The sequence below is a fragment of the Podarcis cretensis genome (assembly GCF_951804945.1).
Source record: "Podarcis cretensis genome assembly, chromosome: 14".
Classification (NCBI taxonomy): Eukaryota; Metazoa; Chordata; class Lepidosauria; order Squamata; family Lacertidae; genus Podarcis; species Podarcis cretensis.
In genome coordinates this window covers 30,170,317-30,195,561 of record NC_137183.1, presented here as the reverse complement: position 1 = coordinate 30,195,561, position 25,245 = coordinate 30,170,317, and the positions used below count along the sequence as shown (strand labels likewise).

General features: G+C 44.5%; 2 protein-coding genes across 2 annotated transcripts in view; one reads left to right on the top strand and one right to left on the bottom strand.

Annotated features, from left to right (window-relative positions):
- Positions 1–36: 36 nt before the first annotated feature.
- On the top strand, positions 37–11,719 carry GNPTG (N-acetylglucosamine-1-phosphate transferase subunit gamma). Its single transcript, XM_079952810.1, has 11 exons — positions 37–176; positions 434–485; positions 590–657; positions 830–884; positions 969–1,052; positions 1,623–1,716; positions 8,205–8,319; positions 8,733–8,815; positions 9,887–10,018; positions 10,423–10,504; positions 11,116–11,719. The coding sequence occupies exons 1-11, from the start codon at positions 71–73 to the stop codon at positions 11,238–11,240; spliced, it is 996 nt and encodes a 331-aa protein (XP_079808936.1). The 5' UTR covers positions 37–70; the 3' UTR covers positions 11,241–11,719.
- A 563-nt stretch (positions 11,720–12,282) lies between these two features.
- IQGAP1 (IQ motif containing GTPase activating protein 1) overlaps positions 12,283–25,245 on the bottom strand; it is a 50,046-nt gene continuing 37,083 nt past the window's right edge. Inside the window, exons 23-38 of the mRNA XM_079952742.1 lie at positions 24,579–24,787; positions 23,835–23,990; positions 23,567–23,730; positions 22,619–22,843; positions 21,757–21,897; positions 21,568–21,652; positions 19,952–20,184; positions 19,174–19,306; positions 18,404–18,506; positions 17,919–18,057; positions 16,402–16,489; positions 15,962–16,174; positions 15,614–15,780; positions 15,125–15,247; positions 14,269–14,377; positions 12,283–12,613 (exon numbers count right to left, since the gene is read on the bottom strand). Of these exons, the coding sequence (XP_079808868.1) occupies positions 12,500–12,613; positions 14,269–14,377; positions 15,125–15,247; positions 15,614–15,780; positions 15,962–16,174; positions 16,402–16,489; positions 17,919–18,057; positions 18,404–18,506; positions 19,174–19,306; positions 19,952–20,184; positions 21,568–21,652; positions 21,757–21,897; positions 22,619–22,843; positions 23,567–23,730; positions 23,835–23,990; positions 24,579–24,787 (2,402 nt within the window). The 3' untranslated portion in view covers positions 12,283–12,499. The remainder of the gene's footprint in view (positions 12,614–14,268; positions 14,378–15,124; positions 15,248–15,613; positions 15,781–15,961; positions 16,175–16,401; positions 16,490–17,918; positions 18,058–18,403; positions 18,507–19,173; positions 19,307–19,951; positions 20,185–21,567; positions 21,653–21,756; positions 21,898–22,618; positions 22,844–23,566; positions 23,731–23,834; positions 23,991–24,578; positions 24,788–25,245) is intronic.

Here is a 25,245-nt window from a genome sequence, read left to right as displayed (position 1 = left end):
TAGAGCGGCTCCCTGACGCCCCGGAAGAGCAACCCCTGCAGGCGCTTCCGGGTCTCGCCGGAGACTGAAGATGGCGGCCTCTGCCGGCGGTGCAAGGAGGAAGCTGGAGGAGGAAGGGACGAGGGTCGGGATGGGCGCGACGGCGTTGCTGCTGCTGCTGCTCCCTCTGATGGGAGGTAGGCAGGCGCCCCCCCCCAGCCCCCAACCCCTCTCACCGCCCCTACTCACGCTCCCCTCCATAGCTGTCAACTTTCAGATTTGAAAATAAGGGATGAGCAGCCTCGAAAATAAGGGATCAGCAGTCTCACCTGTCCCGGGGACAGCCTACGGAATATCTGACAATCCGGGATAGCAACGGGAAGCGGCGCTAGAATAAGGGAAATTCCCGCAAAAAAAGGGAAGGTTGACAGCTATGCTCCCCTCTCTCTTCCAGAACTGGCCGCTGGCGGGAAGATGAAAGTCGTGGAGGAGCCCAACAGCTTCGGGTGAGCGCTTGAGGCCTTTCCCCGCCCTGTCCCCCAAGTGGGCGCCCCCCACCATGAGCACCCCTGAGGGCTTCTCTTCCTCTCCTTGCTTCCTTCCCCACCAGGCTCAACAACCCCTTCCTGCCTCCGTCAAACCGCCTCCAGCCCAAAGCGTCCCCTTCGCCTGTGGCGGGTAAGTGGCTGGGCTGGGGCAGGGCAGGTGCCAAGGCAGGCAAGAGCCACAGGGCTCCACAGCCAGAGCTCCAGAGGGAGACAGGCGAGCCCTTTGAAGAGGATCTGCCACCTTCCTCTCCCTGCTGCCTATGGGTGGCCTTTATGAGCGAGCCTCCTTGTTTCTTTCCTAGGACCGGCACATCTTTTTAGGCTGGCAGGCAAGTGCTTCAGTTATGTTGAATCCATGTGAGTATCTCGTTGGGGTGTCAAATAGTGAAACTCTGTACATTGTAATAAAAGACAAACATTCAAAATGCTTTCAATATTTAGGTACAAGTATGAGTTTTGCCCCTTCCATAATGTCACCCAGCATGAGCAGACTTTCCGGTGGAATGCCTACAGTGGAATTCTCGGGTAAGCAGATTCTGACATTTGTTCCAAAAATTTTTTTGTTATTGACTATTTAAAAGCTAGTATTCTAGGATCAAAAAACTGTCTGGTTTAACAGGAGAGTTAAAAGCAGCACCTTCAAATTCACTCCCATTTGTGGCCCGTGCTAGTATAAAACTGAAAACTAGGTTTCTACAGTTTTGCTACCCCAAGGATTCAAACCTTCAGAACTGCGGGATAAGTTATTACAGGGCTAAAGTCCTAGCGCACAATGCCCTTACTGTGCCTGTATTAGTCTTAAGCTGGTGCTTTCATGAAATAAATTAAGTGACTGGTTATTACTTATCCTGCAGTCGCCTAGCTGCTTAACTGCCGTGTTAGATTGACACTTTTGTTTCTGGGGAACAGATGCTTCATAGCCTGACGGACAAAACAGAACCCTGCAGGCTGCATGTCAGAGTAGACTGTCAGCACCACTTTATAGAAAAGGCCATTAACTACTGATACTATGATTGGTGGCATCAAATTCCACTTTTCCCTTTGAAGTTTTTTTAAAAAACAGATTTTTTTTTAACCTGTTTATTTTCTTTCTAGAATCTGGCATGAATGGGAAATTGAAAACAATACATTTGTTGGTATGTGGATGAGAGATGGAGATTCATGTGAAACCAGGAACCGACAAACAAAGGTAAGCAGTTAGATGTACTAAAGAACAAAAATACATTTTGGCCATCTACAAACTTTCAAAGTGTTCCTTGCTTTCATCACAACACTTGTAAAAAGGGGAGAGGGGCAGACAGGTTTTGTACCGCAGAAGAATTTGTGCATTGGGCTATTTCACAGCCAAGGAGACTTCCGGAGGCGGCGCGAACGGCAATGGCTGCCCTTTCCTAGTCGGGGAAGGGAAGCTCTGCCGAAAAAGGGTCTCCCGCTGCGGCGAAGCGGGGACCCATTCTGGAAAACCACAGGCAGCAGAAGCCTGTGGTCTTGGGGTCCGGCGGGCGCCAGGAGCAGCCCCCAAAACGTTGAAGGAACCCCGTAAGGGGCTCCGGATCGCGGAGGGGGTTGCGGCGCTGAGGATCGTTCCGCAATCGGCGGAGTGAAGCCGCGTTGCTGCTGCCGGTGAGCGCTGTCCTTTCTTCCAAAACTACAGATTCGGAAAACAACAACCCGTGAGTAAACGGACTTTAAAAGTTTCGGGACTTTAAGTATTTAATTTGGCTGAAAGCGGAGTGACGAAAAATAGGAAGTCCGTCTTCCGCTGTCATTGAATCACTAAGCAAAGAGCCGGAGGAGTGGAGGCAAAGAGTGAACTTTTAATCTAACTGATCTGGACATCCGTGGAAATTATTTTTAAGCTGAATAAGGACTTTAAGTAATTGATTATATGACTTTTATGTGGACTTTGATACCTTTCTTCTATTTGGATTATAATTAAAGCAAGAATCCCAGGTGCTGGAACTGCCTGAGTAATTGAGTAGCCAGCTGGCAGGGCTGGATACTTTTGAACTTAAACTTTGAAACAATCTGAGGGAGTTTGAACTGGTTACTTTGAAGCATCTTTTGGAATACCAGCAAGCACTGTCTGAAACACTGTGACTTTTTAAACACTAACTCTGCTAAAAATTACCTTATTGAAGGCTCTCGGACATTAAATGGGATTACAATATTTTTATTGAAATTGTCTTCTTTCCTAAAGACATTTTAAGTTCCCCCTAGAGGATTTGGGATTAATAGCAGTGACATTGTTTTACTTTCCCTTTCCCGGCCTCCTGTTTGACTATTACCATCTGGGCCGCTGCTTTTCTCATGGGAACAACTCAGCTTGACCTTGAATTTTAGATAACTCTGGAATGAGTGGCGCAAGAAAAAAGGGACCGAGAACCAGACAAACAACTCTAACCGCAGTCTCCCAGGCACGCAGATCATCTGTGCCTACTGTGCTTACTTTGCCTACTCTGACTTCTGAGAAAGAAGCTGCTTCTCTGCCACGGGCAGAAACTGAGGAATTTCAATTGGAAGAGATGGCCTCAGGAGAAATCAGTTCTACTTTAGAGAAAATTCTTGAAAAACTGGAATCTTTGGACAAAAAAGTGGAATCTTTGGATAAAAAAGCTGATCAGCAAACAGCTAAAATTGAACAAAATACTGAATGTTTAAATAGACTAACTGGACAAGTTGCACAAAATGTGCAAGCAATTGGAGAACTGAAGGAGACTGCAGGTGAAAATCGGAAATTGGCTGAAGATACCAGCCAAAGATTGGGAAATTTAGAGAAAGAGGTAAGACCACTCAGCAAACAAGTAGGTGAACATCAGACCTATCTTTCTATGATAGAACTACAGAATAGACAGACTAATTTAAGGATTAGGTCGGTACCAGAGGTGGAAGAAGGCAACTTAGCTGAGTTCCTGACTAAAGAATTTTCCAAGTTTTGGAACCTAGAGGAAAAAGACTTCAAAATTACATCAGCCTTCAGACTTGGAAGACTTATAAAGAGAGAGAAGCCCAGAGATTGTTTAATAATACTGAGATCAAAGGAGGAAAGGGACAAGATTTTGGGTTTACATTACGGAAAGTCACTGGACATTCTGGACAAAAGAATCAAAATTTTTAAGGATATTCCTAAACAACTTTTGGACCTTAGATCTGATTATTTGGAACTAACAAGATTGTTAAGGAGCAACACAATTATCTTCAGGTGGGACTTTCCTCAAGGATTATCTTTTACTTTTAGAGGGAAGAAGATTAAAATCAGATCACTGGAAGATAGAGACAAATTTCTGACTGCGTACGGAGAGGACCTTCAAAAAGGACTGGAACTACCCTCGGGGCCTGTAGTACCAGAGGTGCCTGCACCCTCGGATTCTGAAGACCTAGCGAACAAGGTACTACCCCTAGAAAAATAACCAGACTTATCCAGGATGTCTCTGCAACTTTTGAGCTGGAATATAAATGGCTGTAACATTCCGGAAAAAAGAAGGAAAATTTTTCATATATTGAAAAAGGAACAATTGGACATTATTTGCTTACAAGAAACACATGTGACTAGGCTCCACCGGAAAGTACTAATAAATAAAAGACTTGGTCAGGAATTTATATCTTCAGACAAAGTAAAGAAGAGAGGCGTGGTGATATATGCAAAAGAGAGCCTGTCACCTAAATTCTTATTTAAAGATGAATATGGAAGAATTTTGGCAATCGAAATACAACATCAAGGAGAAAAGATTCTGATACTAGGAATTTATGCACCAAATGAAGGGAAGTCGGAATTTTTCAAGAAGTTGCATGAGACTATGCTGGAACATCTGGATTATGACAACATCATCATGATGGGAGACATGAACGGGGTCGTATCAACAAACATGGATAAGTCACAAAGCCAGAATGTCACTAAAGATGGCAGACTACCAAAGACCTTTTTTGAACTGACTGACAATATGGACTGGATTGACATTTGGAGAACGAAGAATCCCTTGGGAAAAGAAGGAACATTCTTCTCTGAAGCTCAGCTGACTTGGACAAGAATCGACCAAATATGGATAACTAGAGGTCTGGCACCGAAGGTCAGAAAGGTGGAAATCTGCCCAAAAACCTGCTCCGACCATAACGCACTGAAAATGGATATGATACTATTACCAACTGGTTCCTTTAGATGGAAGATGAATGACAATCTGTTCAGAGATCAGGAGATTACTAAGAGGGCCCAGAAAGCATTGAAGGATTACTTTGAGATAAATATGAACACTGCGGTGGAAAAAAGAATTATTTGGGATGCAAGTAAAGCTGTGATGAGGGGGTTCTTGATACAACAGAATGCGGCAAGGAAGAGGATACAAAATGACAGAAAAGATAAGATTTTGGAGAAAATAAAAGAATTGGAGAAGAAGTTAAGATCAAACCCGAAGTCCCTGCCGATCTTGAGAGAAATCAAACTCTATCAAGCACAGTATTCTAAACTGATAAATCAGGAAATAGAGTGGAAGATTAAATTAATGAAACAAAAAACTTTTGAATCGGCAAACAAATGTGGGAAACTGCTAGCTTGGCAGTTGAAGAAGAGACAAAAATTGAATACAGTTACAAATTTGGAAATTGAAGGAAGAAACATTCAGAACCCCACGGAGATTAGAAAGTGTTTCCAGAAATATTTCAAAAAATTATATACTCAAGGGCCGCAGAATGAGGACGAGATAAAACAATTTTTGGAGAAAAATGGACTTAAAAGGCTGTCACAAGAAAATAGATCTCTCCTGAACAGTAAAATAACATGTCAAGAAATTGAACAAGCCATTCAAAACATGAAACCGGGCAAATCTCCAGGGCCAGACGGGCTAACCTCCAAGTATTATAAGATATTAAAAGACCATTTGATTCAACCACTGTTGGAGGTTAGCAATGAAATTATGGAGGGGAGGAGGGCGCCGGAATCGTGGAAGGAAGCTTTCATCACATTGATACCAAAATCGGAAGCTGAAAAGACGCAACTTAAGAACTACCGTCCCATCTCCCTTTTAAATGTGGATTACAAAATTTTTGCAGATGTTTTGGCAAGTAGATTTAAAAAAGTTCTAAATGAAGTAACTCATAAAGACCAGGCAGGCTTTCTCCCAGGTAGACACATGTTTGTTAATACAAGGAATATTATTGACATTTTGGAACTTTTGCAAACTGATATAAATACAAAAGCAGTGTTAATCTTTATAGATGCGGAGAAGGCCTTTGATAATATCTCTTGGAAATTTATGAAGGGAAATTTAAAAGAAATGGGAGTGGGTCGGGGTTTTGAGAATGGGATTGATGCAATATATTCAGAACAAAAGGCTAAATTGATAGTAAACAATGTGGTTACTGAAGAGTTTAAAATTGAAAAAGGAACACGACAAGGCTGCCCGATTTCCCCTTTGTTATTTATATCAGTTCTGGAGGTGCTCTTGAATATGATTAGAGGGGACCGGTTGGTGGAAGGGATTCAGGTCGGAGCGAAACAATATAAACTTAAAGCTTTTGCAGATGACCTAGTTTTGACCCTGCAGGAGCCAGAATCTAGTACAAAAAGAGTATTACAACTGATCCAAGATTTTGGTCGGGTGGCAGGATTTAAACTAAATAAACAGAAAACTAAGGTGTTGGGGAAAAATCTGACAGATGTAGAGTCGGAACAGTTTCAGAGAGAAACGGAACTAACTGTGGTTAAAAAAGTAAAGTACCTAGGGGTAAACATAACAGCAAAAAATCTGAGTCTATTTAAGGATAATTACGAAAAATGTTGGTCTGAAATTAAGAGAGATTTGGATAGTTGGACAAAATTGAAGCTTTCTCTGTTAGGCCGAATTGCTGCTGTTAAGATGAATGTATTGCCAAAGATGTTGTTTTTGTTTCAGACATTGCAGATTGTGGACAAGACAGAGTGTTTCCGGAAGTGGCAGAGAGATATATCTAGATTTGTCTGGCAGGGCAAAAAGCCCAGAATTAAGTTTAAGATACTAACTGATGCGAAAGAAAGAGGGGGCTTTGCCCTGCCGGACTTAAAGTTGTATTATGAAGCCGCAGCTTTTTGCTGGCTAAAAGACTGGCTACTTCTCGAAGACACTGACGTATTGGATTTGGAAGGGTTTAACAATGCTTTTGGTTGGCATGCATACCTATGGTACGATAAGGTTAAGATCAATAAGGTCTTTAAGAACCATATTGTCAGGAAAGCAGTTTTTAATGTCTGGACAAAATACAAAGACTTATTGGAAAACAAAACTCCGAGGTGGCTTTCACCTCTGGAAGCTAAGGCCCGAAAAAGACCCAATATGGAGGCCAAATGGCCAAAATATTGGGAAATATTAGAAAAAGACGGAGACAATTGGAAATTGCAGAGTTTGGAGAAAATGAAGGATAAAGTGCGAGACTGGTTACATTACGCTCAGATTAAAGAAGTTTTTAAAAATGACAAAAAGGTAGGGTTCCAGGTGGAGAAATCGAAGTTGGAAACAGAACTGTTAGAGCCTAAGACTAAGGTACTCTCAAGAATGTATAACTTGCTGTTGAAATGGAATACACAAGACGAAATGGTTAAATCGGTTATGATAAAGTGGGCTCAGGATATTGGGCATAATATTATGTTTGAGGACTGGGAAAGGTTGTGGACCACTGGGCTGAACTTCACTGCATGTAATGCTTTGAAGGAAAATGTAATGAAAATGATATATAGATGGTACATGACCCCAGTTAAACTTGCCAAAATATACCATTTGTCTGATAATAAATGTTGGAAATGTAAAGAACATGAAGGAACATTCTTTCACCTCTGGTGGACTTGCCCTAGAGTGAAGGCCTTCTGGGAAATGATATATAATGAGTTGAAAAAGGTATTTAAGTATACCTTCACTAAGAAACCGGAGGCCTTCCTTCTGGGCATTGTCGGCCAGAAGGTGTTAAAGAAGGACCGAACATTTTTTATGTATGCAACAACGGCAGCAAGGATACTTATCGCTAAGAGCTGGAAAACTCAAGATCTACCCACACTGGAAGAGTGGCAGATGCAGCTGATGGACTACATGCAACTGGCCGAGATGACTGGTAGAATTCGAGACCTGGGAGAAGAGAGGGTTGAAGAAGACTGGAAGAAATTCAAGATTTATCTACAAAAGTATTGTAATTTGGTCGAATGCTAAGAAGGATGCTAGATCATAAATAATTGCCTACCATTGAATTAGATTCGAATTTGACGATAAGTGAGACTGAGGAAAACATAAAACTTTTGGAGATTAGATTAAACTAATTGAATAAGATTTAAGAATATAAATAAGATGATAAATTGCTGGAAAAAATTTATAATGATGTAAGTGGGAGCGGGAGACGTGAGGGAGTCCAAAGAAGTTTTGAAAAATGTGTTATGATACATGTTATATTGTCTATTATTTTTGCATTTTGTATTTAAAAAAAATCTCAATAAATATTTATTAAAAAAAAAAAAAAAATTTCACAGCCAAGGAATGGTATCTGAGACATTTTTCTTTACAATCTGATTTTGTGTTTGGGAAGAAACAGGACTACTTGGTGCTGTTAAATCTCATGACAGTGCTTGATGCTCACTGACTACTCCAGCAGAGTAAAATGGGATTTGACTTAATATGAAGCCAGCAATGGCTTTTTTTCACTTGTTCTCACTTCTCTGCTTTTCAGGTTCTTCTTGTCTGTGGAAAGAACAACAAACTGGCTCACGTGTCTGAACCGAGCACTTGTGTTTATTCTCTTACATTTGAAACTCCACTAGTTTGCCACCCACATTCTCTCTTAGGTAGGTTAAATACCTCCATTTCTGGGTGAGTGCCAGGAGACACTGCAGTGATGCCAGCTTCTACTGCAAAGGGCCCTTTCACCAGAGTCCCCATCACCAAGGTTCCACTTTTGTGATGCAGAGATAAGCAAAGAGTGATGGAGCCTCATGATGCTTCCTTTGATTTCTGAGATGTGCTTTCTCTGGCCAGATTTTCAATTTTGCTGCTACAGTGATGATGGTGGTCATTTTCATTTTCATCTACTATATATTTGGGCACCTCTTAAAATACTGTAATGAAATTTTGTATGATTCCTTAAAGAAAGGGGAGGTTTCTGTCTATGTTTAGATACTGTTGTACGCCATTTTGAATCAAGATGGTGGACTGAAACTTTCCAAAGGGTGGTGCACTGATTTTTCTTTTCTCTTTACAGTCTATCCAGCTTTGCCTGAAACCCTCCGGAGGAAGTGGGATGAAGTGGAACAGTTGCTTTATTCTGAGCTAATCACAAAACAGGTTTGCTTCTTTTCTTTGTTACATCTCTGTCCTACCTTGCTTCTGTGGAACCCTGAGAGGCACACGCAGCTATCACAGGGAGCCTCCCTTCCAGGCACACTCCAGACCCAGCTCAGCTCAGCTTAGGCCTTCATTCAGTGCTGCTGCATCCAAAGTCTTGCCCTCGCTGTTCCCTAATTAGGGTGTGAAGGCTGCTCAGAGGAAAGGCTTTAAGGTACCGCTTCCGTATTTAACCTTGCAGTTTGTATATAGCACAGTGGGTGGGGTGGAATAAAGCAATGACATAGTTTCCCCTCAAAATTGATTTGTTTTATAGATTCTCTCTTTAAAAACAACTTGGTTTTAAATAATTTAAATTAATATATAGCTGATCCTTTAGCCTGTACTTCTAACCTCTTAAAAGTGAATATTGGTAATCTATCAAGTGTATTGGAGGATGATTCTAATAACAGACTGGAAAAAGTCCTGGACTGGCAGATAGACATTTAATATACCTGGCACTATTGAAGCTTTTTGAGGGAAAATGCTTTTTCAGGGTGGTTTGTTTTGTCTTATCTTGGAAAACAGATTTGGTTTTTTATAAACGCTTTTTCATATAGTATTCCAAGGCTTTTTAATAACGGAAATAAACAGTAACTACAGAAACAATTTAAAAATATTAGCATGCCAGTAAAAATCTACAAAAGGGGGAGGAATACAAGAAAATCATAGTTTCAACCTCTGGAAAGCAGTATAAAAGCAAAAAAGAAAAGTAACCTAAAAGTCTGATGGGTAGCATGTTCCAGATGTTTTGCTATATTCAAGTTGTGCAAAGTTGCTACTTAATTGTAAACCAAAATTTAGTTATTAGAGTAACTACTTGAGTGTGCATGTATTCAGGAAATACGTGGATTTCAAATGGAATACTTGATTTTCATAAATGTATTTTACCCAAGAGTCATTAAAATCCAGCTGCCCAGTGCTGACATGCTGGCTCCCAGTTCTGAGGCCAGGCTCCTGGAAAGCAGGTAGAAAAGCAAATAGCAATTGGGAGGGTAAAAATAAGGCTTTATTTGATATTTTGTTTTCTAGGGATACAATAAATGGTTGAAAGAGATATTTGAAGAAGCAGGCTTTTTAAAATTAACTGGAGAGAAAGTGAGTGAGGGAAAGAAAACAAAGCCTCAACACCTGGAATTTGATTCACTGGAAAAGTGCAATAAGGTACAGAAATTGGTGCCTGAGATGCTAGGCTGGTGCACTGCGGCCGTTGTTTATCATTCTGCATCCTTCTTCCTGTGCTGTTTCAGGGACTTGGTCTATTAAAAAAATAGGCATAGACTGAGTGGGAGGTGTGTTAGAAGTTGCTGGAATGAATAGCCCAGTGAACATTGCCCAGTGCTTAAAAGTGCTATGGATGTGGGTAAAGAGTGGCAAGGCCCCAACTGGATTTCAAGCCTGCTATTAGAGTGGCTCTCCCAGACATAATCATTATCTTGATGACTTAAAGGGCATCTGCTTTGCTTTTGTTTTCATGGCTTCTCTATTTGGGCATTTTGTAATTTTTGAACTTTTATGTTAAATTGTTACTTGTATTTGTGGATAACCATTGCCCTCTTATTTTCTAGGAGTACAAAGAACTTTCTAAAGATCTGAAGAGGCTTACAGATTTACTTACTCAACATGGAATTTCGTATGAAACAAGCCTGAGTAAGTTGAGCAAAATTATTTCCTCCTCCCACACAACACTGATATAGTGGTACCTCAGGTTACAGACGCTTCAGGTTACAGACTCCACTAACCCAGAAATAGTACCTCAGGTTAGAACTTTGCTTCAGGATGAGAACAAAAATCGCACGGCGGCAGCGGGAGGCCCCATTAGCTAAAGTGGTACCTCAGGTTAAGAACAGTTTCAGGTTAAGAACGGACCTCCAGAATGAATTAAGTTCTTAACCCGAGGTACCACTGAATTGGCAATCTTAGTTAACTCTTATTTGGGAATAAGTCTTGTTGAACTTGGCAGGCCCAAACATTGGCAGTGGAGGGGAGGAGAGAATGAAATAGAGGCAGTCTTTAACTTTAACTTGTTTTTACTCCTTCAACAACATAACATGTATAGTTTATAACTTAGGCTTCAAGGTGGGTGAAGTGTTGAAAGGGCTTGAGGTGGGGAAAAGCCAGGTTCAGGGTAGGGGAAATGACAGAGCATCCTTCTGAATTCATCCCAGTCCTTGGTTCTTGATTGGGTGGGAAAGCTGTAGCTGGCTTATGGGATCAGTGGTCTGAGCTTGGTATAAAGTAGTTATCTTCTTGTATTCTAGATGGAAACAGAGATGATAACCGTGCCACTCAGGCAGTTGTGACAGAAAAGCCAGCTCTTACTGTTGTTTCAAAGGCTGATTGGCACCTGCGTGGAGACACGGGAACATGGAATGACTCCCTCTAAGGAAAAATCCCCCTGGACAACTTGCTCAGCATTTGGGGTTTTCAAGCAATTAGAATTTAATCCACATTGTGTGGTTGTACTTGGGTTATGGAACCTGTGACCCGTCAGATGAGGCTGGAGTATAGCTTCCATCTTTCAGCATAGGCCACGCTAACTGGACCTGAAGGGAGCTGGGATTGAACAAGAAGCATATGGAAAGTCACAGGTTTCCTATCCCTCTTCTGTACCCCACAGGGAAGAGCAGAAACTGTTAAATATAGGACAGTCTTTTCAGCAGGCCGGTATCTGGTAGGAGCCTCTGCTGCCAACTCAGGACTCTCTTTTGGAGTGAAGGCAAGTTGAAGTTGTGGCAGCCTTTTTGAGCTTTGTGTCTTATTGCTTCGTAACAGAGAATGCTGCAAGTGAGGGCAGCAGTCTTATGTACTGTGTGGTGTCTTGGGCCAGAAGAGGATCCATCCAATAAATTCCAGTCCTTAGAATTTTATTTAACAAAAGTGCACAGCGACCACAGTATAGGCGGAGGGACCCAATACAGGATTTATCCCAAAGGAACATTACAAATGACCAGTCAGTGTTGCAGGCATACACTATGAAGAAAACTTCAAGCAGAACTAGCCCCCTATGCTTAATTTTACTCCTATTAATTCAGCAGGCCCCTCCACTGCTTTATGATATATTTCTGATGGTTTCTACTAGGCCGCTAAGGCAAGAAACTTAACGTACTTGATTTCTGCCGCCGCTTTCATTCATTTCAACTGGGCACGGAGACTGCTGCTCCATAGGCCAGATCTGTTTATCCACCTTGATGAGGCTCAAAATTGCCCATCTTGCCTTCCTACCAAGAACCACCTACTTGATCACATGAGATGGCCCATGGCCAGAGCAGAAGTGCCTCCAGCTGCTGTCTTGGTGGTTTGGTCACCTTAGTAGCCACCATAATGCTACAGGAATATCAAACTACACTACAATAGATTGGGGGGTAGAAGAGGAGGGAAAGTCCAAGACTTGGACTAAACACCCCCAAAGACAACAAACAAACCACTCAGGCTAATAATGGTTTAATTCTGGGTGTTGAGTACATGGGAAACAATATGCAGGCGGCGGTGCAGCCATACGTCAGGATGGGTGCAAAGATCTGGAGCCAGCCGAGGTTGGCAATGTGGGAAGAGAGCTGCTCGTTTTGGGAGCCACTGGTGGGTGAAGCAGCTCACAGAAAGAAACTCAAAGCGACTTTTCCACAGACTTCCAAGTAACAAGAGTTACTTCCCATAGAACTTCTTGTTTAGGAGAAAAATGAGGAGATTGACATTCACTTTTGCTCGGTCAAACAACTTCATGACAGCCACACCTTCATACTGGAGCTGCAGCAGATCCTGTGGGAGCCAGAGGAGGGGAGGGGAGAGAAAGAGAGAGAACAAATTCTTAGCTGTGGCTCCTGGGACACACCTGGTCAGCGTACAGAGGCTTGGCCTATAGCGTTCATACATCTTGCCCAGTTTGGATCTCGGAGATGGGAAAAATCATACCTAGCAGTCATTTCTCAAGTAGCACATGCCATCATCTTTTTGTGATGCTTAGCGGAAGGGGAAGATATCAAGCTGCTATAGTGAAGGGTTCTCTGTTTTACATAGGGTGGGAAGGAACCTTATTCCATGCATTGATGCTTCTCCAAAACTGATTTCCTCACTGGTGAAAGCATGGATGCCATCCCTGTTGGACATTCTAATTTTGTTTTCAGTAATGTAAGTGCACATTTTTCTTTAATGCTGCCAAATAAGGGGGGAGGGGAATGTGATTTTCCCATGTAAGAATGTGCACATGCCATTTTACTGAAATAAATTATTCCGGAAATGCCTCTGCACCAGCTCTTCAACTTATTTCCAAGAAATGAGGATGGAGCACACATGAAGGACTGTGAATGTTGTGTTTGGCAGCAGATGGAAAGGGAACAGCAAGCCATGTTATGCCCCAGCAATTATACCCCAACTGCTTGATGCTTGCATACTTTCTGACAGCAGGCTAAATGGAGAATAAGTTGGCAGTGAATAGATTAGGCTTTAGGAGTTATTTTTCCTATGCAAGTTATATGCATTTGCACTGTCCACTTTGCTCCCCCCATATGCTTCCCTAAGATTATTTCAGCACATTAAAAAAGTTCTAAGAACTAAATTAGGCAAAAGAGATGAATATAATAACTAAACTCTTACTCCAATCTAGGATCAACAATTGATAATAGGACTATTCCTTAGAATCACTGCTGGAGATCTCCTTGCTCACTAATTAGGCCAAGAGGGAAAAGAGGAGGAATGAACTATTTTTTAAAAAAACAAATAAACGCTACCGCTCTGGCACTGGGCATGGCAGGCATGGAGGGTGGCAAGGAGGCCTCTGTGCCCTCCAGGAACAAGTCTGGAAGACACCGTCTCCTGATCAAACAGAAGCCTATTCCCAAACTGTTTTGCAATGTCCACCTGCATCGGGGTGTGTGTGTGGGTGTGTGAAAAGGCATTTTGCTGCATCATCTGGTGCAAGCAGGTAATAAACCTCCCCACCACCCCCACCCCCGGGGGGGGGGGGAGAGGAGTGGAGAGTCATTTTTAAAATCCATCTATTTATGTAAAACTGCTAGCACATTTAAATACACTTTTCATTAAGGTCTGCAGCTGGATATTATTATTATTATACAATCCAACTCAAGTGTCACCTAGGACCCACTGGATCCCTCCCCTCAGAGTCTAAACACACAAGCAGAGCCATTCCCTGCATGACTCATTCTGGAGAAGATGGGCCAACATTTTTTCAATTAGTTCCCCAGCTTTCACTTTCTGCTTCCTTTGAAGAAGTGTGCTCCTTAATCTAATTTAGATAAACCTGGAATGCAGTCCAGGAGAATAGGTCATAATGACTTTTTGTTCAATATCTAATATTGTCCTCTCCTTCCCCATCACAGTTTGGAGATCCTGAACGAAATCCCCTTATGCAAACTCAGTATAAGGGTGGACTGTACAGATAACATCAAGATCCATACCTGATAATGTAGAATGAACGTCTCCATCTGTACACCCATGAACTTTGCTTTTACCTCAAAGTCTCCAACTTCTTCCGTTGGGCTAATTTCAAATATCACATTTTTGAATCTATACAGTTTGGGGACAAAAAAAAATATGCTTATTGTTTTAATGTGCCATTAGGAGTTGAAGTGAAGAATAAAGGATTATTGGATAGGAATTAAGTACTTGCACTAGAGAGCTTCAGTGTGGATTTCAGATTGGAAGAACTGAAAGCAATTGTATTTCTAGGTAAAATGAGTCCCTTACTTGACCTGTCAGTCACAACGAACTATTTCAGGGGTCAGCATGTGGCTCTTTTACACCTTTGCCGTGGCTCCGGGGTGGATACTAGCGAGGGGAGGAGGCGCATTGCGTGCCCCGACACTCCCCACTGTTTTAAATGTCGCAATGGTTTTGCGGCTCCCAGGTTTTTTTTCTTCAGTCCAAGTGGCTCTTTTTGTCTTAAAGGTTGCAGACCCCTGGACTATTTCCTTCCTCTCCCTTACCCCATCATTCCATTCTGGCATTGCCATGTCTGGGTGAGCTTAGAGATTACTTTCAGTTTTATAAGACACTTGCAAACAAGCACTGTTTTTGATGTCTAGTCCACAGAAGCACCATGAAGTGCTTCAGAGGTCTTCTACAGCTCCCACTTTGCCTCTGACATGCCGAAAGTCCTTCCTAGGAGCCCTACTTGGATGCACACTCCTAGCAAATATTTACATACAAACACCCTAATCCATGAAAATGTTCGTTCCCAATTTTATCCCGGAATGCTGCTGACTGGGTGAGACTTGCCTCTGTGCATGCTGCTGTGATAAATGACATACTCACTGGCTGGCTTGCAGATCTTCAATTTCCAACAGGACTCCCTTTTCATGGAGCCGGGCTGCCGTGTATTTCAGGGAGATCTTTTTGCTCTTCTTTCCCTTCATCTCCCGTGGTTTTTTGGAAACCCTGAGGAAAAGAGGGACGGGCACCTCACTGAGAGGCATTCTCCCATTTGTGGGATTTGAGGTCTGACTTGACAAGCATTGAGGCTGACAAAGACTTGACCCAAGGCACTGAGTTTTTGCCTCTCCCTCTCCAAGGGCCACCAATACACCTGGGGGTGGAAATAACTCCCCCTGACTCCTGCTCTTCCTGCAAGCAGCTCTTTGAGAGCTAACCCCCCTTGCTCTTATGCTCTTTGTCAAGTCACAATTTTTCTTCTCTCATCACCTGGCAATTCCCCCTCTCCATTTTTTGTTTTCATGTCAGGAGGTTTCCCAAGGACCCAGGGTACATCCACACAACCCCACGCCTCCGGGGGCTGCCACTCACTTGCCCTTGCTGGCCAAGTTATCCAGGCACGTTTTGATATAGCTCTTGTAGTAATCCACCTGCTCCTCGTAAAAAGTCGCCTTGGAGGTGAGGGCGTTGTGGGTCTGCTGCAACTTCACCAGCTCTGCTTTTCTCCTTTGGCGATAGCGCCGCTGATTTCGAATGTCCTAGAGTTTGGAGGGGAGAGGGGGGAAACAGACTTACCTTCTAACTCATCCCCACCCAAGGCATTCCAAGTGTGTGTGCACATGTGCATTGAGTAGCCACCCCCATCCCCAGTTGCCTTTATATGCACCTGCCAGCACAAGCCCACTGGCTGTTAGCTCAGTTTCCCTGGATGCCGCCTACCTTGGCCACATCATTGATCAGATCCTGGTATCTGTTCTTGGGGTTCACTGTCCCCAGTTCAGTCAGCTTCTTCAGGGCCGATTTTATCTTTTCCTTCTTTTCTTGAAGGCTCAGGTTGCTGTCCTCCTTGACCGCTTTGGATTTCTTCATCTTGTCAGGAGTTTTGGCATCCCGAATAGCTCGCCTCTGCATGGCTCTCTGGTGTTCGGCTTCCTGGGTGGGGATTGGGGTGTCAGAAAGGCTGTTGCAACTGGTCTGTCCTGGTACACACATTCCTGCCCCGCCACCCCAACATACACAACCAGAGGCCACTTGCTTGAGCCCTTCTCTTCTTTGGACAGTCAGTCACAGACTGCCGTTCCCCCTGGCCTGCAACACACTCTTGGAGACAGGAAGACTTTGGCGTCTGCTCCAACATGACTACACCTCCTCCCCATTACCTGTTCAGCACTGGCTGGAGTTTCCAGGATCTCAGTCAGTGTCTCTCCTGGCTGGAAGCGGATCACATCCACAATTAAGCGCTTTGTGCTGAAAAGCAAAAGGAAAGGAAGAATCAACGTGCCATCACTGAGCAAGTGCCTGTTGTCTCTTCTGCCAAATATGCACCATCAGGGAGATACTCAAAAGAGGAAAGAAATCACAGAAACACCCACCCTTGACAACTCACATCTCAGTAGCACAGAAAGCTGCAGATGTTCTTACACATAGCCTTGCCACTGTGATTTATGAACTGTGAACCTGAAGGCTGGGTTACTGTAATGCACTCTATGCAAGGCTTGTGCAGGGGTTGTAGCTACTGCAAAAGGAGGCTCACAGCACTCACTGGGGTGCCACATGGAATGCTTATTTCATGTCTCCTGAAGGAGTTGCACTGGCTGCCAATTAGCCCCTGGGCTGGGTTTAAGGTTCTGGTTATGATGTCCAAAACCTCTGAAACAGCTTGGGACCAGGTGACTTGAAGGAGTGCCTTCTCCAGTACAGTCCCACTGGTTCCTTATGATTGGTTAAGGGAAGCAAGTTGCCTAATCTAGGGTTCCTCAGCATTAAGGAGAATTACAAGTGGGTTAGTCCTGCCACTAGCTGCAAGTCCTGCCTGCTGTCTTCACCACGGGCCTCAGAAGTCTTTTCATAAGATTCTAAGCTCTCCAGCAGTCTGCCTGGATAAAGAGTCCCTTGAGAAAGGGATCTTTCCAAGAAGAACTGGGCAAAGAAAACAAGAAGTCTGAACTGACACATCAGGAATGAGGAATGTACCCCAGCAGCGCTGATATTTAGTAAGTATGTGTATGAATTATTCTGGATTGCATCAAAAGTTTGCATTCCTTATTCAATCAATTTCCTCCTGGGAGTTCACACACTGAGCATGATGGCAACACTTATCTCTCACTACACCCCTAGTTTCTGAACACAGGTTTTGTGGACACAGGAATTTCAAGTAATCCTTAATAAAAGTCCAGTGTGCTGCTGAATATTGTAGCAGTTGCTACATATCAACATGTAGCAAACATGTACAAAGAGATGCGGACTTCTGTACACCTCAAATGGCTGCTAATAATCTGTGGTGGATGATCAGAACCTTGGGACAACTTTGCCATCCTTTTGAGGGCTCTCCCTCCCTCTGCCTCCTCTTTGATACATGATCATCAAATGGTGGAACCCAACATACTGAGAGCAAGACACATTTTTAGTCATTTCACTTCCCTGAATACTTCTGTTATTTCTGGATGTTGCCATCTTTTGTGTTTTACCTAGAGAACTGTGTAGGGGATTCAGAGTGGAGAGATGCAGGCTCAGAATCTCCACTAAGCCATGAAGCTCACTGATAAGCCTTTGGCTCCCTCCAGCCGGTCAGCCTTTTCTTGAAGCCTGGGCAAATGCTTTGTTGAAATGGGACAACCCCAAGTGCCTTGGATGTGAAAGTGAGAAAGGTTCAGGGGCTGTCATGGCCTCTACTTACTTCAGCAGAATTGTCTTGGCATCCATCTCTGCGTTCTCGTCCCCAGGAACATCAAATTTGTTAGTCAGTGTGAGTGAAACTTCTGTCTTGGCCAACATCTCTTTACTGGCAGGATCATTCACGCTGCCAGATCCCTCTCCTTGGAGAAAAGCAGAGCACAGGAAGAGAGTGTGGTTGTTTGCTTCACTCATTTAGTCTCTTCCCCTATGAAAACTCATTTTTTAAGTAAGTGATTTTAAATGTGTGTGTTCCTGGATGCCAGCTGTGTCTCTTACCTGGAGGACACTATTTAATCACCTTAGGAACAGCAATGTTGACATGTGTCTGCATAGCTTTGGCTACAGAGGCCTCAATATGCAGGCAGGAGTAAGGCTGGTGGAGAGACATATTAGCCCTGCTTCTGGATTGTTTGTGGCTAGTGTTTTAGCACTCAATCCATACACTTGAACTATGTTTCTCATTAGTAAATCAGAAAAACAGCTCACCTATCAGAGATTCAATGGTGGACACCTCCCCCAGGTCATCCAGAAGCTCATGAATAGGGTCATTGTGCTCAGGAGCGATGGCATCTTGATGGTCCAAAAGCAGCTAGTTTGTGAGTAACAAAGATTAGGCAGTGAGCTGATAATAATAATAATGATATTATAACAATTTATTATTTATATGCCGCCCATTTGACTGGGTTGCCCCAGACACTCTGGGCAGTTCCCAACAAGAAATAGTTAAAACACAATACAGCAGCGGTTCTCAACCTGTGGGTCGCGACCCCTTTGAGGGTCGAACAACCCTTGCACAGGGGTTGCCTAAGACCAGGTTACCCATGCTACACCATGCTTCAAGACAAAATTTCATTTATTTGTAATTAGAAATAAATATTTCACAATATATAATTACATATTGTTTTTGTGATTAATCACTATGCTTTAATTATGTTCAATTTGTAACAATGAAAATACACCCTGCATATCAGATATTTACATTACAATTCATAACAGTAGCAAAATTAGAGTTATGGAGTAGCAACAAAAACAATTTTATGTTTGGGGGTCACCACAACATGAGGAACTGTATTAAAGGGTCGTGGCATTAGGAAGGTTGAGAACCACTACAGTACAGGATGAGTAATAATAATTTGTGCTTGTGATGTTTGTGATGTTTCTGTCTAGTTTCTGGTATTCTTCAGAAAAAACTTTTTTATTTATACCAAGAGAATAAAGTCTACACCATAACGGTCCTAGATGCAAAAGAATCTTACAGTGTGTGTGTTTATTATTTCTCCAATGGAAATATAGATCACTGGCTTCGTGAGGGTCACCAAGTCTGAATATTCATCAACATTGAACTTCTCTTGCAGCTCTGGGACTTCACAAGCAGCCTGGAAAAAACGCCTTCAGAAAGGCAAAAGAGAGTTAACCTAATCTGGAAAGTCCCACCCCTGCCACCCCCAACCCAGCTGGTAATGCTTTTCTGCCCCATTTTGGCCAAATAGGTCTTCACAAGCACCATATTTGTCCTCCACCAGGAGATTCTCATCTGGGGCGATTATAACACTTCACATAAGTCACTATGGTGAGAAGTCCCAAGCAGCATCCTTTAAAACTGGAATGCAACACAACCTTGGCTTTTAAGTTTGACCACGAAGCACACTCACCCACCCTATTTGGTGAAAGAAAAGATAAAACTAAACTTGTTCTCAAGTGAGTCTCCCCTGCTAAAAATATTTCTGCGTGCCCAATTCTCAGAAAGGAACCTTACTTCCCCAGGTGACAGAACTTTTGGGGAATCTGGTGTTGTGGCTAAATACAATGGTGTATTTCAGGAGAAATTCCCAAGCAAGGTTGGACTGTGAATTTACGCCAGTCAGCCATGTCTGTGCCATGTCAGAAGCAGGCAACTTCTTATGGGACTTTACAAGGAAATGTGACCCCCCACCCCACCAGAGAAACAGATCTCCTCCTTCCTATCTGTTCTGAATAATTCACTGTCATTGGCCCCATCCTTCCTTGCTGAAAGTCATTGTCACTCTTCTTTACCTGAATTTCTGGTAGGACTGAGAAAGGTACTCGTTGATGATGCCTAGGTGCGCATTGTCCCCCAGGAACATCTTATTGGATGCTGCATGCTGCAACATTTTTGCAATGGAGCCGAGGTTTCGCCGTTGGTCTGTTGTCAACTGTCCTCCAGCTGACAGATCAATGATGTCAAAGGCATCTGGAGCCACAATGGCCGGGTTCATGTAGCGATAGTACAGAAGGTTGCCTACAATCTAGGGAAAGAGTCCTTTGTGACCTCACCTTGTCTGGAGGAGGCCACTTTCACCACTTCTGTCCCCCACCGCCAACCTGCTCAGTTGCACAAAGAGGCAGAGGGGAGGCAATAGGGCTTTAGAAAGGAAAGGAAGCCGCAGGCATTTGGGAGCAGGCAGGCAGGCAGCTGCTGTTTTCCTCACTTTGGAAGAGAATTAGCCACATTGGGAAATGCAGCTGAGATGCGGAAAAAGCCAGGAAGAGCCAGAAACAAGGCAAGGACTTGGCAAACGGAACATCCAGCACAGACGCCCCGGGGCAGATCATTTCTCAGCTCCACTGGGTGGCTACATTAAGCAGGTGCCATTTGTCTGGTTGGAGACACGCCAGGAAAGAAAGGGGAGGAGGGTTGGCTCCCACGGAAGTGCCTTGGAGCTATAATCTTGCCTCCCCAACAGCCTCAAAAGGCAGTAGTCAAAGAAAGCCACAGGCTAGGAAGTTTTCGCTGCTGGACTATGGGGAATGGGCAGTGATCCATGGGCTGAGGGCTCCCAGCTCTTTCCCCAGAGATATGGAGAAGCCAGGAGTTCACAGGCCACTTTAATGAAAAAGTTGAATGGTTTCAGCTCATTGGCTGCTCTAGCAGCTCCCCCCACCCTGAATTGTGCACTTCCATCCTGACTTTTTGCTGCTACCCTGTGGCCACTGCAAGCTCCTCCGCCTGCTTCCCACCTAAAGGCATGCTTTAAAAAAGGAATTCACCTGCAGAGAAAGCCTAGATTCGATGCTTCAGTGTGGGAAAGCACAGAACTAGAAGAGAAGAAGAAAACAACAACAGCATTCAGGTCTTTTTTTTAGAAGAAGGCACAAGATGGCTCTTTATCTTTGAGAGAAACTGCCAGGCACAGGTCACGACAGTCCCCAAAACAGGGCAGACCCACTGGACGGAAAGGCCATCCTCGTGAGTTCTCTCAGGCCTTAAACTTGTATGAGAAGAGAGTGCCACTGACCATCCACCAGAGAGACATCCTTGCTCTTTTGAAAAACATTTTTTGAAAAAAAGTTTATTTGTCTACCTGAAAAGCTCTCTTTTTTTAAAAAAGGAAAGTGGCACAGGCTGCTGCTGAGACCAAGTGTGACCACTGGCTGCAGCTCTTTAGAGAGAAGGAAGAAGCCCAGCAGAGATAGATAGATAGATAGATAGATAGATAGATAGATAGATAGAGAGATGCAGTAGAAGCAGCGAGTCCACCCCCTCTGCTCTCAAAGCAGCCCCCACCTCCATGCTCACCTAGGTCACTGGAGCTGCAAATGTGATTGACAGGTGGTCTGACCAAGAGAGCGCGAAGCAAGTGGAGTGTGTGTGTGTGTGCGCGCACGTTTGAGAAACCCTGCTTCCTCACCTTCAGCAGATCATCCTCACTGGCGTCAGGAAATTTTTCGTGTAGTGAATCTTTCAAGACCTTGGCAATGAAGCGCATGCCGTAGCTGTAGAGGGAGAACAAGGCCGGGAATGAGGAGAGAGGCGGAGAGAAGCTTAGAAGGACCCTCCTCCGCCTGCATCCGCCCGAGGGGCAGCTTGGGACACTCACGGGATTTTCTCCAGGGAGCCGATGATGGCCAGCAGAAACTTGTCGGTGATGGCCCGCATGTTCTTGATGGAGGCATCCAGGCGCGTCTTGACCTCCTCGTGGGCCAGGGCTTGTTCCGGTGTGACGTCGTAGGGCAGCTTACTGTCAAGGAAAAGCCATAGGGAGGTGAGCGGTGGGAAGTGTCGGCTGGAGGATGCTGCCGCTTGCACCCCCCTCTTAGCCCTCCAGCTTATGCTGGACAGACACAATACATGTGCATAAACAGCCATCTGGATCCTGCCCAGGGGGCACCTGGTGACAGATCAGCCCTATTTGAGGTGGGGGGTGGGGAGAGAGAAAGGCCCGCAGGTATGGGCTCTAAGGGAGTCTTCTGTCCCAATCATCCTTCCCACAGGACGGTGGGTGGCAGGTAGCCCGGGGGGGGGGGGACATAGGGAGTCGAGCAGGAGCTTTGGGTTTTGAGGTCTTTGCCGACATCCCTCTCCTATGACCATCTGACCCTTGATAAATGCCCTCAAAGCAGAAGGGAGGAATGAAGGAAGCAGCTTTCTATATCGCTCTTCACTGAGAACATGGTTTTTTTAAAATCGCTCTAAAACTTTTGCCAGGTTCAGCTCACCTTTGTGTCCTGGAATGACTACAAGACACTTCTTAAGGCCATGACTGTGAGGCCTCCAGGTCTAAACATTTAATCTTATGTATCAGTGAATGGAATCTATTTTTAAAACTTTCGAGGGGAAAAAGGAACTTTTCAGATACAAGCCGCCACAAAATGTGAAAATCCAAATGAGGATGTGTCTCTCTCTCCCCTGAAAAACGTCCAGACCTTTTTTGGAACCTCTTGTGAGCATGAACCTCATACCTGGCCTCTCCGGTCTGCGACTCCATCTGGTTGACCCAGGACTTGTAGATGTCCACTGGATCAGTTTTAATATTGAGAGATTTGTCCTCCATGATCTCCTTCACAACCGGTGCCAGGATCTGCCTCAAGGTGTTCTGTCCACGAGCACCACGGTTGAAGCTCACCACCATCTTGATCACTGTGGGGTTTCCCGTCACAATCTCTTGCAGCTGATCCACCTTTGATCTGGAAGAAGGCGAGAAAGGCTTGCTAGAAACACATGTGGATGAAAACCAGCTTACTTTCCCAGCAGAAGATGCTGGTACCCAAGCCCAGAGGGTGGCCTTCCAATTTTCATACTTCTCTTTCATACATTCCTGTTGTTGTTGTTGTCATCCTCAGGTTTTTAGATCCAGCTTTTGTTTGCAGGTTGTTTCAGAACCTTCAACCAGGAGGAGTTTCCTCCCTGTCTCTCCTATTAGTCAATGGCCGGCCAGCCTCCCACCAAGAGGGAAGCACAAGTACCTCTGTCTATCTATAGCCAATTTATATACTACCCTTCATCACAAAATCTCAGGGTGGTGCACTTATTCCAATGTGAAAGGGCCCCCCACACCACTATAACTGAGAATGCAAAGTCAGGGGGAAAGCAATTTTTTTTCTTTCTGAGTATTTCAATTTAATAGTTTAAATAGCTTTATTGCTCCTCCCCTTACAACCACATGTGAGCATTTACTGCTGACCACATGGCAAACTCATGCCTGGCCTTCCAACTTGGGAGCCAAAGTGACAGCAGGAACCAGAAGCCCAAAGAAAGCTGCCCTCTGTGACAGGTATCTGGGCTCCACGACTCCCCATGGTAGCCAAGGGCTGCACTTCTACTAAAAAAATGAGAGCCCAAAGCGCGGTGAACAGGTGTCTTTACTCCCCATGCAGCCCCTGAGAGTTAAAGGCTCCCGACCCACGTACTTGATCTCCTCCTGCAGTGCAGTCTTGAAGAGGCGCAGCAACAGGTACTCCTCCCGCTGATTGGAGGCATAGTTGTACAGCGTGAAGATGACAGAGTCCATGAATTTTGTGGATTTGTTCTGGGGCATTTGGAAAATCAGCTTAGCCAGGTAAGTGGGGTTAGTCTGCAGCGAAACAAGGAGGGGATCATGGAGAGCAGTTCACGGAGAGAAGAGAAGGGGAGAAGACAAAGGGTCACCTCCCGCTACAGCTCCTCCTCTCTCCTCACCTGCAGCAAGTAGAAGAGATGCTGATAGGCCTCCAGCTTCTCCCTCTTCTCTTTGCTCAGAGCCTTCAAGCCTCCCCTTTGCTTGTTCAACATCATCATGTCCGAGAGCTGCTCCTTATTCTTCTTGGTAAGCTTCTTGCTGTGAGACACGACATCCTGCAGCGAGGAGGGAAGGGCAGAGGGGAACTCAGAGCCTGTGCTTAGCATCCCATCCTTTCCCTGGGACCCTGGCCTCGTCTCCTGCCGCTGACTCTGGCAGACCTGGAAATACTGGCTAGCACCTTTCTGGCCTGCAAACCCAAGTTTTCCTTACCTGCTGAGCAGTATCAGTAGATCTATCAATCATTGAAATGGAAATATTGGGAAAGAAAAAGAGCAAAGACGCTTACCAAAGCTACATAAGGCAATAGCCGAATTGGGGGATTTGGATATCCCTTGAATTGTTTGGGGCCTCTTATCTTTGCTGATACACAACCCACCATATTTAGAAGTACAGGATACCCCCGACCGTCACGTTATGTGGATGTGGCCATCTTTCTCATCAGCCATAGGACAACTGACAGATAACAGATCTGGTCTGGCAGGGAAATTATTGACGAGAGGGAAACTGTTGCTTTATGAGCTCTAACTTTCAGTGACTACTAACGAAAACCTTCAAAGCCCGCCATACACAACTGTGTCCTTGTTGCTTGAGGAGAACTTGGCAAGGGGGATTGCTCCCCTCCCAGACAGCAGGGACTATACCTGCAGCGTGATTTTGTTCTTCACCAGCAAGCCAATTTTTATGTCCATGAGGTTGAGGTCATTCTCCAGCTGCTGATTGGAGCGGATCAAGGTCACGACCTCCTCACGCAGCTTCATCACGTCCAGTTCCTCTTGGAAATCTTGATCGCTCTGATCCAGCAAGTGCACAAACTTCCGGACAACCGCCATCGGGGGGTCTTCAGCATTGACTGTGGAGGGAAAGACGCCAGCCAAGGAATGGTGACAAATGCTGATGGCACAAAAGGAGCAGGCCTTTCATTTATTTTCATGAGAGAAACGCTCTTTCTTGTGTACATAAGAAGCAGACAGACTGAAAGGAAAGAACCCAAACCCCTCCATTTTGCCCCGTTTTGAAGGGGAGGGAGGGAGTGGGGAGGTCCAAGGCGCCAAGTCAGGCTCTCAGCAGAAACAGGACAGGCAAGTGAAGCAATCCACTTCTTAATAAGCTTTGGCGAGGTCACATGCCAAACCCACTTCCATGACCAAAATAGCCAGGGCCGAATATTGCCATGGTTACCTCACAATGCCAGTTACAGAGAAAAAGCTTCCACTGAGTGGCTTTGTCCCCTTATGTCCCCTGTGGGACAACTGGATTGTAGGAAACCAATGAAAAATGGCAGCCTTCCTGCTTGCCACAACAGTCCCT